This window comes from Coloeus monedula (assembly GCF_965178545.1).
Source record: "Coloeus monedula genome assembly, chromosome: 2".
In the NCBI taxonomy this organism is placed as follows: domain Eukaryota; kingdom Metazoa; phylum Chordata; class Aves; order Passeriformes; family Corvidae; genus Coloeus; species Coloeus monedula.
The window spans coordinates 110,632,834-110,650,555 of NC_138782.1; the positions used below are offsets into that span (position 1 = coordinate 110,632,834).

The following is a 17,722-nucleotide window of genomic DNA, read 5'->3' on the forward strand; positions in this document are numbered from 1 at the left end:
CTTGTTTCTGATGCATCCCTCTTCCTAGGCAGTTAGTCAAACACAGAACAAAACAAGAAATTCATTGAGCTGAAACAACGCGTTTTTAAATATGGCAAAATTCAAGCTCTTTTTGTGAGTCAGCTCTTCCTCTCTTGCAGTACAGAACCCTTGTCTTCAGCTAATCTGCTATCAGGCCCCAACAGCCGTTTGTGCATCCGCATCCCCAGTGCTGGGGTGGGGACCCAAGGGTGAGCCGGCATCTGGAGCAGAAAATGAAAGGGCAGGGTGAGAGGGAAGAGAAGCACTTTGTTTTCCTGAGGGAGCTTTTGGGGGGAGGAAGCCACCACCCAGCCAGCCATACCTTTTCTGTCTCTGTGACACAGGGAGCAAAGAGCTTTGCAAGTGGGAAGTAGAGATTAGCTCTTCAAATGGGAATAATCAATTCCCATTTCCTTGGCACAGGAAAAGTAGGCACGAGACCACACCCTGCAGCCTGTGGCTTGCTTTGCCTACTGGCTTGAGCTGGCTCCAGACGGAAATCCAGTTTGGCTGGAAAACTTTGTCCCTCGTAATACATTCTGTTAGTGGATTGCAAATCAGGAAGTTTATATGTGTAAATAAGAGTGCCTTTCCACTCATTTTGGCTGAGGGCTAAGAATTAGAGGACAATATCTGTAGATGCGTCCACTTTTCATTCAAGAGAACAATTCTACTTAAGAGCAATTCCTGTACATCCATGTTACATCATGCTGACTGCATCACTGACAAGGGCAATTAGGGACCTATGATCTCGAGACCAGAAAGAGTCCTCCAAACCTTTAAGCACAGTTCTTTTCTTCATACAATCTCAAATGCAAATTTACCAAATGGAATTAAAACCTGATCCCTATCTCCCACACGTACTTCTCCTGGAAGGCCAAGAAAAGATTCTTAATCCATTTCATCCTTCCTTTTATTCATATCTATTTTTAGCTTTAACCAAAGCATATGGATGGGAGGAATTACAGTCTCAACAAATCACTATCTTTCCAAGATCATTAGTTTTTCTGTTGGTAAAAATGCACAAAATGAAGCATTAGCTGGAAAATACGTTCTTTGCAACTTCATAAAGCACCAGCCGGAGATGTAAAAGAGTGTCATAACTTATGTAACTTTTCCAGGCAAACATTGTTTTTTCCTTTATATTTGACAGAGTCTAAGTGATGTTATAATTAAACAACATTAAAATTAACCCCTTGTCTTAGCTCTTTGAGAAGCTAGGTAGTAACTGGCATGGAGACTGGCTGAGCCCCCTTGACCCTCGCTAGGCTTATTCCAGGAGATAACTTCACAGGGCTGGAAGCATGGCCCAGAGCCCATCGTACAGCTTATAGCCACTCCACAAGTGAAATGTTTTGGGCACATAGGGGCAAACCCTGCCCTCACTCTGGCCCTGACTGCAAGCTGAAGCACATCCCACCCCTGCGTGGGGCGAGAGCAGTGGAAGGGTGATCTGCCTCACACGTGTTGGCAGCAGCAGTGCCAGGCAAGGATAAGACACCCGGCCCCACCCTGTGCTCCCGACTGTGGCCCAGGGAAAGCAAACAGGTGGAGGCAGCTCACAAAACTTTCACCAGCTGCTGCAAGCAACATCACCCTGTTTTCCTTCCTGGGTGATGTTTACCATGTGCTTTTCCTAGTCCCCTAGTAGTGGGGCAGGTCCTCTGCTGTGCCACACTACCAAAGCTGGTGCTTCCCCCACTTTTGTGATTAAGGAGAAGAAAAGAGGCAGGGGGCAAGCAGCCCTTCAGTCCTCGGGGTTATTGGGAGGAAGACATTGGGGCAGCAGTGGGGCAGGCTGGGGAAGAGAGCTGCCTTCTGTGGGCCCGAAATGTCACTTCTGGTACAGGGTTTTATTCAAAATAGGGAACAGTTTTCATGAATTTTTTAGGAATTCAGTTTAGTACCTGAAGTTACTATGTCCCGTTTTCACCTAAGAAAAACTTGAATTATTTGGGTCAATGTTATTATATTTCTGACAGGAATTGTACAGAGAAAACTATTTTATTGTAGAATGCTACTTAACAGAGTGAATATAGATTTACAGGTAAAGCTCTAAGTGTGTGTTGTAAAAGTTTGTTTTAAAAATAATAAAACTATTTTGTGTTAGTGATAGAATTTTGGCATGTTTAAATTCTATTTTTAATCTTGTTTGGTAGAAAGTTTTCATGAAAATATTTATTTGTATTCTGGTAATGACAGCATTCATTTGATTATGATTCTGAAAACCAGACTTTGTACAGGGCAAGATAATATAATCTTGAATTAAACTTAATAAATAAATGAAAACTTAATTCCAACAATTAAAAGGAGTTCTTAAGAGTACAAGCAAATGCAAATAAATCATTAAGGCTAATATAAGGTATTGCTAGGAAAAGAAAACAGGACAGATTGTGTGTGTGTGTGTGTATATATAGATATTACATATATATATATATACACATACACACACACACATTGTATACATATATAGCTATAAATCCAGGAAATACAGAATGAAGGAAGAAATTAGTATAATTTCCCTCAGTTGGTGAAAGAAAAAGTAGCAATAGCACTTGATAAAGTAACTTGACCTATGCATGCAGTGGTGGGATCAGTACTTTTGCAAGTTGTAATTATTTTTTTCAGCTGTGGTTCTTATTTCATCAGTGTTTCAGCTTATTCCATCGGTATCTTCTAGAGCAGCTAGTATCATAGAATCATTAAGGTTGGACCTCCAAGACCATCAAGTCCAACCTTTGACCAAATACCACCATGCCAACTAAGCCTTAGCACTAAGTGCCACAACCAGTCGTTTCTTAAACACCACCAGGGACGGTGACTCGGCTACTTCCCTCTCCAGCCTATTCTAATCCTTAACCACCTTTTCAAAAAAAGGGTGAAAAAATTCTTCCTGATGTCCAACTTGAACTTCCCCTGATGCAGCTTGAGGCCATTTCCTCTCATCCTCAACCCTCTTCATTATCTTTCACAGTAGTGGCTAGATTGAGTTCTAGATGAGCTTTCACCTTTCTATTTTTCTCTCTACATGACCTAATGACATCCTTGTATTCTTCCTGAGTTGCCTGCCCCTTCTTCCAAAGGTCATAAACTCTTTTTTTTCCTCTGAGTTCCAGCAAAACCTCCCTATTCAGTCAGGCTGGCTGGCTTTCTTTCCCACTGACTCATCTTTTGGCATATAGGCACAGCCTGCTCCTGAGCCTTTGAGATTTCCTTCTACCTAGACCCCTTTGTTTTTAACTGGTGCAGTATGACACTAGCAGCTTCCTTTTGAACACAGTAAGATAACTAGACAAAATATTCAGTGTCTGATTGGGAACATGGGATAACAAATACACTTTAATAAAGAATGTCTGTAAAACAGAAGCAAGTCTTCAAAAGTTTTATAGTTGCGGAACCAGAATATGCTGAGCCCTTGCTGAGCAGGGACACGGAGGCTCAAGCTCAGCTGCAGGCTGTCTGCAGACCCAGACATGGAGCACTAGCTCAGCTCATGGTAAATTATTGGGTTTAAGATTCACTCTTAACCCCCTGACTTCAGATCCGCTACTGTAAAATGACAGGGAAAACCAGTTACTCTAAACAGAAACTAGCTCAGTTTTAGTTATGATTCTCATTGTGAAGCCTAGGTCTGTCCTGCATCCTCAGAAATGTCATTTCCACCCCACCATCCCAGTAGCCCAAGCTGGTTTTTTGTTTTGCTAGCTGCAGCTCACATTGGCATTTTTAAAATCCCAGCCAGAGCTTTGCTGCACAAGGAGCCCTGTTTTCCATGCCAGGGGCACTCTTGCCTTGGGAGCAACCACACACTGCTGGCCCCTGGGCACTACATGAAAGGAGCTGGTGGGACCAGTCCATCTCCAGTGGGGTGGAGGCCCAAAGTTGCACTCTTTCCAGGCTCAGATGTGAGAAGAGCCAGGATACACTGGGCATGTAGAGCCTTAGAGTTAAACATATTTGACTCCTGTTCCCCGGCGGATACCTCTCAATGAGTCCTCTTTCCTTTGTTTTCACACAGGACATCTGGGGTGTGTTGTCTCTCTGCCCCAATTTTTCTTCTGGGCTCAAGATGTATTTCAGAGCTCCACTTTCCTGGCCTTTATTTCCTCTCTGTTTTTAGTCAGGCATCTCTACTTATATGGCAAGCACAGGCACCAAGATCTGCCTACAACTGCAGTTCACATCTTGCATTTTGGAGGTGAGAGTCTTCAAATTTGATTTGTGGGTTTCCATGTTCTTAAATAGAGAAGGCCATCAAACCCACGCCTTATGTCCTAGATGAATTCTCTAATCTTTAGTACCTCTCATACAACTTGGTGTTTGTTGTTTGGGGTTCTTTTTAATAAAAAAAAAAAAGAAAATATTGATCCATTTTATAAGTATAACACAATTTTATAAGTATAACATTGGTGTCTACCTCCAAAGAACCTTATGGGTAATGGTTTTGACCACTCCACCCTCAGATTACAGGTTATTTTTAATCCCACCCAGAGATTTGTAACTCTTTTCCAAGCATGGGACAGGGAAACCAAGCCCATAACTGTGTTCCAAATACCACTCCTCGGACCTGGAATTAAATATTGCAAAATATTTGCCCACATGTTTTGCCTAGTTTTTACCAGACGTTGGCCTTTACTCTTTAAATTAGTTTTCTCTAGTCCTCAGAGTGACTCCTGAGATAAAAACAGCCGTAAGGACATTAAGGAGAGTTTTCACTCACACCTCAAATATAGCTTATTTGTGCTTCCTTAAGGCTGAAGATGTAATACTTAAGATAGGCTTTCTTCTCAGTCAGGAATGCAAAATACCAATCCCAAATGTGGACTGAGCCATGTCGCATTATTGCTCGGGACCAGTAGATGGCAACCACCCATTGCAGTGTCAAAGGTAAGTGAGATTCAGGTAGGGGATTTATTAGGTGACAGCTTGAGCAACAAAGCTCTGCTACTCCACGCGAGGAGAAAGCAGAACTTGTATTTTTCACTCCTTCTTATACCTCTCCCTTTTGGAAGGGAGCAGTGACTTGCCCTTTTACATAGTCAGTTTTGACAAATTATAATTGTGACAATTAATTTGACTAAAATATTTTATGGTCGCTCCTTACTGCTCATATCCATCAAAAAAAAAAAAAAAAAAAAAAAAAAGACAATGGAAAAAAAAATCCAAAACAAACAGACTGCCTTAGCTTCCACAGGAATAGCCTCAAGTTCTTACCATTATTAATTAGATTCCTTATTACTTTAGGTGGAAGCAGTTAGAACTGAGTAACAATGAATCTGAGATTGGAAGTAGACATCCCTCTAGGAATTGACTGAGGCTATTGACATACCAGTTAATTAATTCTGGTTATATGAGTGGCCTCACAGAAATTTTTTTGACATGATCAAGTTTGAAGAAATTCTAATTTTTTTTCCTACAACTTTAGATTAAAAATTATTCATTTCTAGGAGCAAGAACAGTAAAGATTTGAAAAAATACCCTTAAAGAACCTTGCATTTACACTTCAGAAAAGAAGTTCCTTCATTAAAACAGGAGAAGAGTTAGAGAAATATATCTATAACCTTACTAGAAGGATACTTAACTGCCTGTAGTCATATTAAGTTCTCCTTTAGCATTGATTTAACCATATTTTGTGCCTTTGTTTTCAATAAGGATTAGTATACATGATACATGTATTGATGCACACAGAAGTAGAGTCTCTGTAGTGCAGGAAAAAAACAGACCTTTAGACCTCTGAAGGATTCCAGCATCACCTTACAGTGTCATTTGCAATTTAAAAAAGAGTACACTTCAACTAGCTAATCCAGGCAAGAAGAGCACTGGCACTTAGTAAAAGCAAACCAAAGTACTTTGCATTACTGGCATGCCTCCTTCCCAGTTCTCAACCACTTTGCAAACCATTAACTTGAAATGCATTAATTTGCACCCTTGCAGTACAAGGTGTATGTTTATTCTCAGAACTCACACCTTTGCTAGGAAGGCTTAAAAGGCCGACTTGACAGATAAAGTATAACCTTTGCTTTTGTTACAGCTACCGCTTGATCAGCTGTGAATTTCTGTAAGTGACAGTGACTTTGAAATTAGGAGAAAACCAGCTGGCATCCATTTCCTAGTGAATACTAGAGAGGTGATATTAGGAATAGCTTCTGAAATCCTTTATGAAATCCATCAAACTTTTCTCATTATTTCCTTAATCTCATAATAACATTTATACTCTAAAACTCCCTACTTTTTAATGAGATTTGAGAGGTTTTTTTCCTCTTTAGAGAACTTAAAGGGCTTCAACCCGATTATAAAATTTGAGGAACTTTATTTGCCTTAGGATGCAAAATTATGCAACTTGTACATGTTGTTTTTCTTGTGGACCCATGAGTTTTGTTAAGGGTCCAAGAGATATCTTGGATTCTTCTTGCAGAGAACTGCAAAGCTAGTTAGATTTTTGGTGGGTTTTTTTTACAGAATGGCAAAGAAAGAAAGGTCTGAGTGATTTAGAAGGAATTTTTAGACAAACAATAAAAATACTGCTCTGTTCATAGTCATGCTTTTTTAAGTTCAAATGTTTGAGGAGGACAGATAGTTTTAAAGATTCAAGGTCTGTCATTGCCATGAAGGGCAGAGAAAGGTCTCACTTCTGGTATTTATCACAACAGAAGTTTGCAAGAGACCTCCAAGGACAGTAACTCTCCAGTAAAGTTTAGTTCATGTTCAAGGGAATCCATGTGGAAATTCCCTTCCACTCAATACTTCATACACATCACTGATCACAAAATACAACCTCATGCAATGTAATAGTCATAGCAGGACCTGCCTCAAGGTCTGGAATTCTATGTGTTAGATATCTAAGTAAGGGTCAGAGGTATCTTCAAAAGCTTGTGCCGTGTTTCTCTCGTGTGCATTGAAATGTGTGCACAATGAGCTGTGACAAAGTGCTCTGAAGATCATAGTCTGGTAAAAGTGTGCACACCTTATGTACAATGGTAAAAAGGCCCTGGAAAAATGTAACTGTAGCCTTTTCGCTCTTCTGCACTTTCTAAAATTGGAAAAAGCCCCTATTGTCCCCTACTACTGTGCAGAAAAAGAATCTCTGGACTGTTTTTAGCAAAACATTTCTGTTTCTTTGATTGAGACACTGGAAATGTTCCTTGTTGAGCAAAGCCATAGCATGTTGGCTGGCAGACTTGTTTGTTGGATCATGTTACAGTGAAGAATGAAAATATGATTGAGCACTGAAGCGAGTGCTTGAACACTGACTTTTAAACAAAGAATAAAGTCCAGATTTGCATGGGGACTTTGCTTACCTGATCCTTATTTCAGATGCTGTTTGAAGCGTAATTTGAAGGAGAGATAACCAGGATCACAGTCCAGTAATGCTGAGTGATTCTGAGGTGGTGCTGGATACTATCCATTACCATTGCTTGCAGTGAGATTCAGGGATAATCAAACTTGGCATAATAAATCACCAAGATAAGATGGGTAATGAAAGAATGTGAAATGCAGAAGATAAGTTTGTGTTTCTCAACAGTGTTCAGCAGTGACTTTTGTAATTATTGACTAAACCTTAAAGCCTGAGGTAGTCCTTATTCAAATGCCTTAATCTTTTTTCACATTCTCTCCTTACAACATCTCCTCACATTTCCACAATGAGGGAAAGGAAGATGACAGATCCACTTCATTCGTCCACAGATCTGAGTGAAGGGAAGGAGAAGTTAAGACTGAAAGAAGAGGTTGGCCTGGTTAGTGGCGTGTCATTTATTGCAGGCACCATGATAGGCTCAGGGATCTTTATGTCCCCTGAGTGGGTACTACATCACATGGGAAACCCTGCCAGCAGCCTGCTGATCTGGGCAGCATGTGGTCTCCTGGCCATGTTTGGAGCCTTGTCGTACGCTGAGCTTGGAACAATAATTAAGGAGTCTGGAGGAGAATATATTTACATTTTGAGGATTTTTGGTTCTTTTCCTGCTTTCCTTTTTGCCTACACTTCTGTCATCCTGGTGAGACCAGCTGGCTTGGCAGCTGTCTGTCTGAGCTTTGCTGAGTACGCCATCGCGCCGTTCTACCCAGGATGCTCATCTCCACAGGTTGCCATCAAATGTACAGCTGCTGCCTGCATCTTGATTTTAACTATCATCAACTGTCTCAACGTGAGGCTGGCAACATCTGTTATGAACATTTTTACAGCTGCCAAGCTCTTGGCTTTGTTGGTGATCGTGGTGGGTGGGTTGGTGCTGCTTGCCAAGGGACAAACTCAGAGTTTTCAGAATGGTTTTCAAGGCACAACTGCAGGTATTGGCACAGTTGGAGTGGCATTTTACCAGGGACTCTGGTCCTATGATGGATGGAACAACCTAAATTATTTAACTGAGGAACTGAAGAAGCCTGAGGTGAGTGAATGAGTGAGTGAATGAGTGAGTGAGCTGGGTTTTACTTAATCCTGCTGTTAATATGTTTGATTCTATCTGTGACTGTGTTACAAAAGGTGATCAAGGGGTTTACAGTGAGGGTGGTGAGACACTGACACAAGCTGTGGATGCCCCATCCCCAGAAGTGTTCAAGGCCAGTTTGTGTGGGGCTTTGACCAACCTGGTGTAGTGGAAGGAACTCCTGCTCATGGCATGGGGGTTAGAACTAGGTAATATTTAAGGTCCCTTCCAATCCAAATCATTTGTGATCTTATGAAAGTCCTAAAATACTCCATTGATCGGAAAAAAATTATTAGGCAGCACTTGGATGCTTTGGGGATGAAGTTTTATCTCAGTGTTTAGAGGATCTCGCTGTAGACACCTAGAGTTGTTCAGAAAAGCACTCACTGCTATAATCCATAAAGGATTCTTAACACCACATGTTCCCTTAAAGATTTGATCCATAATCTATGCATCAGAAAACTCAGAAAACTACTTTATCTCTCCCTGTTGCATGGAAGGGCAATTTAAGAGCAAGCTAAGCCTCACTGAAGAAGGAGTCTAACTCTCTGAATGATCCCTATCTTTAAACATCTACATTTTAGCATTGTGCTATAGGCACTGAAGTAGCTCACCTGCATCTCACATCAGCCTTCTCTGCACCATATTACCCATTTTCACAGATCAAACACTGCAGCAGTGAACAACTCTTACTTTGCGAGAGTTGCGTGAGTGCAGAGTTTATAGAGCGTGCTTTCTACCAGTGCAGCACACAAGATCCTGAAGATTAAAGGGAAATACAGAGTTAAATATTAACCTGAATGGCAGCCAAGATTCCAGGGCCACTCTCTCCCACAGGATTGTGAGCACTGATATTCAGGCCCTTCCAGAGTGGAGACAACAACATTAGGAATTGCTATATCTTGTCCTGTGTTGAGAATGGGGAATGCAAAAATTGATATTTCAGGTTCTCAGTTGCCATTTCCCAGTATTTTCAGTTGCGTAAGACACTGTTGATTTTATTGAGTCTTATAATGATCCTGTGGTGTTCTAAGACACAATCCTGACATTAAGAAAAAAGAAATATTTCCTCCCTAGAGCAAATCCCCTTTGAGATTTTGGTATCAAACCCCTGTTCTGATTTAAACTGTAGAGAAGTTAAATGTGATGCAGCACACACTGGAACTTTGTCCATGGCAGTGAGATGTTTATGGGAAGATGCAGCACACCAGGAGACATAACACACTAGTAATGAATAAATCAGTGTTAAAGTAATCAAGAAGTATGCAAAAGACATCTTGGGCAGCTATGAATCAAAATCTTTTTAATAAGGTTTGGTGGGTCCTTTTTGTTTGATTTATTTTTTTGTTTGGTTGTGGGGTTTTTCAGACTAACTTTGGAACTGTACAACCTCACCATTTGCCTGACATCTTTGGGAGACTGGTGTGAAAACTGCCATGTGAATCTGGATCTATGTCTTGTTCTGAGGAAAAGCTTAGGGAGCGGAGGAATTTGAATGAGAGACGTGGGTGGTGGCAAAAACAAAACAAACAAAAAAAGCACAGTACAGGCATAAATGTGCTGCACCTAACACTGCTGTCATCTCTTTTCCAGGTGACCCTTCCCAGAGCTCTGATGATTGCCATTCCTTTGGTTACATGCCTGTATTTGCTGGTAAACGTGAGCTACTTGGCAGCCATGACTCCCTCTGAGCTGCTGTCTTCAGGAGCTGTGGCCGTCACTTGGGGGTGAGCTCTGCGTGGGGCAACACAGGCAATGCAGCCCCATGAAATACTGGTTCTCTCCTGAGTTTCAGGAGATTTAAATGTTATTCCCAGAGGGAATGGCAGCATTGCATTGATCAGGCCAGGAAGACCTGTCAGGCCATGTTACAGAGAAGAAGAGGGTGACAAAGATGCTCAGAGGGCTGAAGCACACTACTGTCTGAGAGTGCTGGGACTGTTCAGCTTGGAGGAGAGAAAGCTCCAGGGAGACCTTATAGCATGTTCCAGTGCCTGAAGAGGCTACAAGAGAGCTGGAAAGGAAGTCTTTACAAGGGCCTGTAGAGGTAGGACAAGCTAGAATGGCTTCAAATTGAAAGAGAATGGGTTTAGATTAGACATAAGGAAGAAATTCTTTCCTGTGAGGGAGGTGAGGCACTGGCACAGGTTTCCCAGAGAAACTGTGGATGCCCCATCCCTGGAAACATTCAAGGTCAGGTTGGAGGGGGCCTTGAGCAACCTGGTCTAGTGAAAGATGTCCCTGCTCATGGCAGGGGCTTGGAACAGGATAATATTCAAGGTCCATTTCAACCCAAACTGTTCTATGATTCTATAATTCTGTGGTTCTGTGAGGCCAAGCCTGACCAGCTTCATCTGGCCATGGTCTCCAAGGTGCATCTAGGCTGCCAAGATGGCCCATCCCTTACTCCCCATTCTCATTCATTTACACTGGGAGCCTGTAGCTCCCCCCCCCCCTCATGTTTTACCTCATGGAAAGTGTCCATAAAGGAGAGGTGAAGGTCACACCAGGAGCATCTCCCCACAGGCAGTGGGAATGCAGCAAGGGTACATATCCAGACCGGGGGACTGAGAAATGACCCACATTTTAGATATTTCCAAATATCTAAATGAAATGGAGAGGGCAATGTGCTGCCCTGCTAATGCAGAAGTGGGGGGTTGGGAATGAGACAAGAGCCATCTGTGTGAATCCTGTCCACTTGGTACCTGGAATTTAGAGCAGACCAGAGTCTTTTGGCTCGGTTTCTCAATCTGGGGGGAAATGGAAAATGACACTGATCTCAACAACACCTTTGAGAGGTGTTATACACAGGTTGGGTAGCCTTTGGTAACTGTAACTTCAATTGGCTTGTGCTTTTCCAGAGCTACAGAGAAACAGTTTCTACGTCTCATCAACCTGAAGTGTTTGGTGATATTAAATTGTTTCTGTGCAAGACAAGGAATTTAGGAGGAAGAGACCATCAGGAGAGGTGTAGACACTATCAATGATCTTCCACCAGAACACCCAGCCTTTGTCTAAATATTTCCAAAGACACAGAATTCCTGTTAGCCCTTAATGAGTTGTCTGGCAGAAATGATGACATGGTGTATCCACGGATTATGTGCTGCTCATCCTCTTCCTAAAAAGTCAGCAGCAGCTTTGCTTCTGTGTGCATTTCACAAGATCTCCCATTTGAAGACGTGACCGAGCTCTTGCTGGATGTGTTCCCTGATAGCCTTTCACCGTCATTATGAGTAGGAGCTTTTAAAGGTCTAGTGCTTTGTTTGAGCATGTCACAAAGCCTCACTAGCCTGCAGTGTCATGAACTTTCCCTGCACTTCCTTTCCCATCATTCCTAATTAACAAGTTATTCCTGAGCTTCCTCCTTTGTAACACATCTCCTTTTCCTGCCTGATTAACCTTTTCACCCAAGAGTGCAATTCAGGAAGAAATACTGAACTAGTGACAGGAAAGCTGGGCACTCAAAGGCTGAGGACAGGTAGGAAGGCAGACTCTGAGGAGGGGTTGATGTCTGTGGCTCACAAGCAAGAGATGCAGCTATTCAGGCCATTAAGAAAGAATGGGAGGAGTATAAAGAAGCCAGAGGAGGACTTGTCACATTTAAATGCATTTATTCCCCATATGAGAGGAAAACTGCCCGAAAGAAACATTGTTCAGTGGTGAGAGGTGCAGCCACAAAAGGAGCTCAGGAAGCTCTTCGCAGTGTTTCTTTGATGACAGTGATTTAACAGCAACTGCAGGTTTCAGTTTGCTAGTAAATAAAGTGATCTAAAAAGCATCTGAGTTTTGAATTTTTGCCAATTAGATAAACAGAGTGTTTGTGTATGTGACAATTACCCCAAACACCAGCACTTATTACTCAATTAATACTCTTAATGCTGCTTCATTTCAGAAGACAATCTTCACTTTTAGGTGAGAAGATTATCATTCCTTCCAAATGTTTACATTGAACTCTGTTTGTAACTGCTACTTCTTCTGTTAAGGAGAAAGCAAACCAGAAATGTCTGAACATGCTTTAGAACCAAATATCTGGAGTTCAAACCATTGCTTTGGCTTAAGCCTGATTCACAGAATAGCACTAATAGGTGCATGTGGGATTAAAGGGTTAAAATCTTATGCATAGTGAAGAAGAGGTTATAACACAGAATATTTCTTCCAGTGTGACAGGAACAGTTTTTCTGTGATTTCCAAGCTAATATTGTTGGTTGTGATAGCAGCATCTTCAGGCTTTTTGCCACAGCATCAGTACACAAAAAAGGTGGTTTTGCCTGTGGTGACAGCTTTGTACACCACTGCAGTGTGGATAGAAGTAGATACATATACACCAAGGAGGAAGAAAAGCTGTCAGACAAGACATACTTACTAGTTGCTAAATATTATGGGAATTGCAAGAAGACTTTAAATCATTAGAAAGACTTTGGGAAAAAATCCAGTGTAATACAAGAATAATGGAGGGAAGAAACCTGTCTGGTTCTAGAGTGAGTATTCAATACATCTGTGAACTGCATCTCATGCTGTGTACTCTTTGCCACCTCAGGGACAAAGTCCTGGGCAGCTGGGCATGGCTCATCTCCCTGTCGGTGGCCCTGTCTACGTTTGGTTCATCGAATGGCACGTTCTTCAGCGGAGGCCGCGTGTGCTACGTTGCTGCCAGGGAGGGCCATATGGTAAGCACAAAAAAAGGGTCTGGTTTGCTTTGAGCAACTTCACCTTCTCGTGACACTACAGCAGAGAGGAAAACACTGTGTGTGTTCAACTGGCAGAGCAATAGCTCTTCAAGGGCTTTGTTCCTTGCTCAAAGACTTTAATCCCCATCTCCTTCGTGTTGTCTCTGGGCTTTCTTCTTCAGTCAGGTGCTTTCAAAAAGGTACGTATTCACATCTGGCCTGAATTTTAAGAACACCTTTGAAATGAACCACTCAAATACTGCTGCATTGGGGCACCAGGCACAGGTTGTGGGGTGACCCAGTCAATATACCTGCCAGGGAAGGGGAACCTGGCCATGCTTGTGTGTGGTAAGGCACCTTTGCTTGCACTGGGAAGGTAGCCCAGCACCAGCCAGCTGCCTTCACATGTTATACTGACTACACAGGTTGGTCTCAGGGTTGTTCCAGCCTTCTCATGGGTAGTGCAGCTTAGATGCAGCATAGGATATCTCTGCTCTTCAAGCCTCATAGCAATTACAAGGTGACACCAAGCCTCACATCCCTCCTAGCTTGGGTTTATCATTGGTTTTGTTAGGTGGGCCAAATCTCGTAGCCCAGTGGAGGTCAGGCTGCTGCAGCTCCCTCCTCCCTGGTCCAATCAGCAAGTCCAGCTTGTATTCCCAGTAGCCACACACACACAAACACAGGTATGAAACACATTTATATACACACACACATACATGTATAGCTGTATATGTACATACACAGACAGCAGGGCACATAAAGCTGCACATACAGACACATCTGGGGCTCACACAAACATCAGCACTAACAGCACCAAGGGCGTTTGTTACCCTCTCTGGCTGATCAGGGGTCTATTAGTGGGAAATACATATAGAAATATATGTACACTGTAGGTCCCTCCAGTGGCTGGGCTGACATTCAGCCCCTGGATCCCAGTCTCCCCATTTGCTGGTACCTGGGCATACAAGCCTCTCAGGTTGCTGCCCATCCCAGCTGCTGATACAGACCCCCTCACTCACAGGTTCAGCCCCCAAACACAGTTAACCACACTGCTCCACAAAGAAGAGAAAAAGGGCTGAGCTGGATTTGTCTTCCTCTGTTTTGAGCAGGCCTCTTGTGTTCCTCCTGAACCTCGCTGCTTTTTTTGGTCCTTCCCACCCATAGCATCTGGCATTCCTGTTCTCAGGTGCAAAGGCACTGGAATAGGTTGCACAGAGAGGCTGTGGATGCCCCGTCCCTGGAAGTTCAAGGCCAGGTTGGATGGAGCTTTGAGCAGCCCGGTCCAGTGAAAGGTGTCCCTGCCTACAGCAGGGATGTTGGAACTAGATGATCTCTAGGGTCCCTTCCAACCCAAATTATTCTATGAAACTATGATTCTATCCCAGCTCCACTCCTGGTTCACAGCAGAGAATCTTTTATGCATATGAATGACCAGGTTGGTGGAAATGACTGGACTGGTGGTTGCTGGTTTTGGTGGTTCCTGGTTTCAGTGGTTACTGGTTCCTCAACTTCTCTCTCTAAGGACAGTGCCTGCTGTATCATGGCAAGTTCTGTGCTGAGAAGTGCACAGATGGTCTGAATTTGACCATACCAGACCATGAGCTGAACATTTATGCCATTTCTCAGACACTCAATATTTTGGTTGGGAATTAAAAAAAAAAAGAAAAGAAAAAAAAGTAAAGTAGCATTTCTCATTAAACTTTCCCAATGAAACAAACCATAAAGAGGCTACTAAGCCTCTCTATGTTCTGAAACAAATCCTGGTTTAATTTGTAGTTATGTAAATGTTTCAGGGTTAGTCCTTGGCTCATTTTCCAGTCATCCCAAGAGAAGTCAAGTCCCAGAGAGATGTGACAGAGGGCAGAAGAGTGGCTCCATGGCAAAAGGTCCTCATGGTGGTCAGGAAAGCTCTAATTTGACTCAGTCTGTCACATCAGTAGTTTGAAAACCTCATTTTGTCTGCTCAAATTGAGAATATTTGATATGAAACCAGTGAGACACAATAAAAATACCCTTGAAGGAGTTTTCTGTATTTACACTCCTCAGAGTTGGTCTGGTTTTATATGCTGCTTATTTGCTGATTACGAGTGGCTCTGGCTGCAGGCAAAGCTCCCACCAGCAGCTGAGGGGGATGATTGAGGACCTCTGGGTCCCTGATATGATGATACAGTGTTTTGCTTTGTTTTTCAGCCAGCTATTCTGTCCATGGCTCATGTGCGATGCCTCACACCCTCCCCTGCTCTACTGTTCACGTCTGTGATGTCTTTAATAATGATAATTTCAGGAACCTTCACCAGTATCGTGAACTTCTTCAGGTATGTGTGTGTAGGGTTTCTGTTTACATCTCCTGTGCTCCTGGGTTTATAAGTATTTATAACATTATATGACATTGTTTATAAGTATTTTCTCGCAATATCTTTTTGAGGCTGGGCTATTGCTTTCTAACCAATACTGCGGAGAGGAGGAGGGAAGAAAGAAAAGAAAGAGCTTGGGAACCAGCACCTTTGCAATGCATGAATGCTTCTGTCACTATAGACTTAACTGAATGTGATTCATCCTAACTGAAATGTATCTGTAATATTCAGATAATTTTAAAGTTCTCATTGTTTGTGCTAGAAAGGTAATGAATGGAAGAACTACTAAATTTATATCAATATTCACCTTTTTAATTTAAGATATGAACATCTGGGATCTGCAAGGCAGGCCTGACATTCCTGGATGATCTCACCCCAAGTTTAATGCTGTCTAATTTTTTTCCTTTTCTTCCAGTTTTATGGCATGGCTTTTCTATGGCATGACTATTTCTGGGCTCCTGTATTTAAAAATCAAGAAACCAGAACTGCCAAGATCTTACAAGGTAAAGTAATAACATAAAACACTCACATATTTTCATATCTTGTTCAAATGACTAAGAGAACATTAAGAGAAAAGAGTGAGCACTGGTGGCTTATAGATTTAAAGTGGTTGTCCTTCCTATTTTCATTTCAAGTTTTGTCTCAGCAAAGTCAACAAGGGGTGAGATAGTGTGAATATACAGGCATCAGTCAAGGTTGAATTCTCTGTCTTGATAAGCTAATAATGCCCTGCCTCCTCGCTATGGAAAATGTATCTACCATATCCTCTTTTTTTCTAAAAGATTTAAGTGGTAAATGAAATATGATCCTGATCAACAATATAATCACCTGCTTATGCTCGCAGACCTTGGGCAAACCCCTTGGAGGGTAGGCCAGGCATAAGAACCTTGCAGAGGAAAAAAAACTCAGGTGGGGTGCCCCAAGTCCTTTGAGATGACATGGGGACAGGTTTGTTCCCCAAAAAACAGATAAAAGGAAGGAAATCAGGAGTCACGTGTTCTTCCCCTGATGCTATGAGCGAGCTGATCTGCAGTGCTTCCTCAGTGACTGAGGATTATTAGTGAATGCACAAGGCACCCTCCTTTGAGGAAGGGTGGCTTCCAATTGAAGTTTAAATGCTTTCTGACCAGGCTTACAGAAATTGCCTCCAAGATTGCCTGTCCACCTGTCTGTCAACACATGAATAAACCTTTCTGTGCAATGGTGCTAAGCTGATTTGTATACAATTACTCTGTGTTTTGTCTACAGCTTGGCTTTTAGATGCAAGATAGTAGGGAGAGCCAGAACAGACGTGGTACAAAAGCCAGTAGTTTGCATCTTCAGGTCTAGGAGGGCAGGAAAGACCAGGGGTTAAGGTGTGATATGGTGGTGTAGCTCTTGCAGGGGTGTTCAGCCTTTGAGTGGGGGTAGGCTGGGAAACAGGATTGCTGAATTAATTGGTATTTCTAGGTAATACCCCAGGTTGCAGAAAGGTTTCCAGAGTTGTCCAAACCTACAGTGGCCCAGAATTACATGAGTCTTTATGCTGATGTTTTCCTTTCACAGGTCCCAATTATCATCCCCATAATCGTGCTGATGGCAGCTGTGTACCTGGTGTTAGCTCCCATCATTGATCAACCCCAAATAGAGATCCTCTACATCGTCCTGTTCATTTTCAGTGGTGTCATTTTTTATTTCCCACTGGTTCACTTCAAGTACCACCCTCGCTTCTTAGAGAGAGTCACTTTACACCTCCAGTTGTTGCTGGAAGTTGCTCCAACTACCAAGGATGCAAACTGAGATAACATCTGCCCTTCACATGGCTGCCTGCACCTCATGGTTTATCCCAGCACCTTGGTTTTCAAGGCTCAGAAAATATTCTTCTGTAAAGAGGAATGAGTAGAATGAGAGTGACATTAAGTGTCTAGGTGAGATGGACTACAGCTATGACTCCTCATGTTTCCTTAAAATTTTGGGGACATGTCTTTCTCCTTTTCAGCTCTGCCTTGGCAAATGACATATATATTCCAAAGGAATATGTGCTTTTATACTTTTCGTCCCAAGAAGGGCTGTTTCTCAGAATCTCAGATGTTATATTTCAAGGTAAAAGGCAGCAAAAGACAGACAATGAAATATTATTCCAATAGCAGGCTGGACCCCTAAGCCATTCCTGGCAATGCCTTTAATTATTTACACCCAGTTTTGCCCACTGTGACTGCAGAGCTTCTCAAATCAATAAAGCAATGGCTCATCATGCCCACAACAAATAAAACCT

The 17,722-nt window shown here is 42.4% G+C and overlaps 1 protein-coding gene across 1 annotated transcript; it reads left to right on the forward strand.

Moving 5' to 3' along the window:
* Positions 1-6,656: 6,656 nt before the first annotated feature.
* LOC309583812 (b(0,+)-type amino acid transporter 1-like) lies at positions 6,657-17,247 on the forward strand (the record flags this gene model as incomplete). Its single annotated transcript, XM_082299636.1, has 7 exons — positions 6,657-6,697; positions 7,655-8,405; positions 10,038-10,171; positions 12,982-13,111; positions 15,305-15,429; positions 15,884-15,971; positions 17,014-17,247. Exons 2-7 carry the CDS (start codon positions 7,662-7,664, stop codon positions 17,245-17,247), a joined length of 1,455 nt encoding a protein of 484 aa, XP_082155762.1. The 5' UTR covers positions 6,657-6,697; positions 7,655-7,661.
* Between the last annotated feature and the right edge of the window lie 475 nt (positions 17,248-17,722).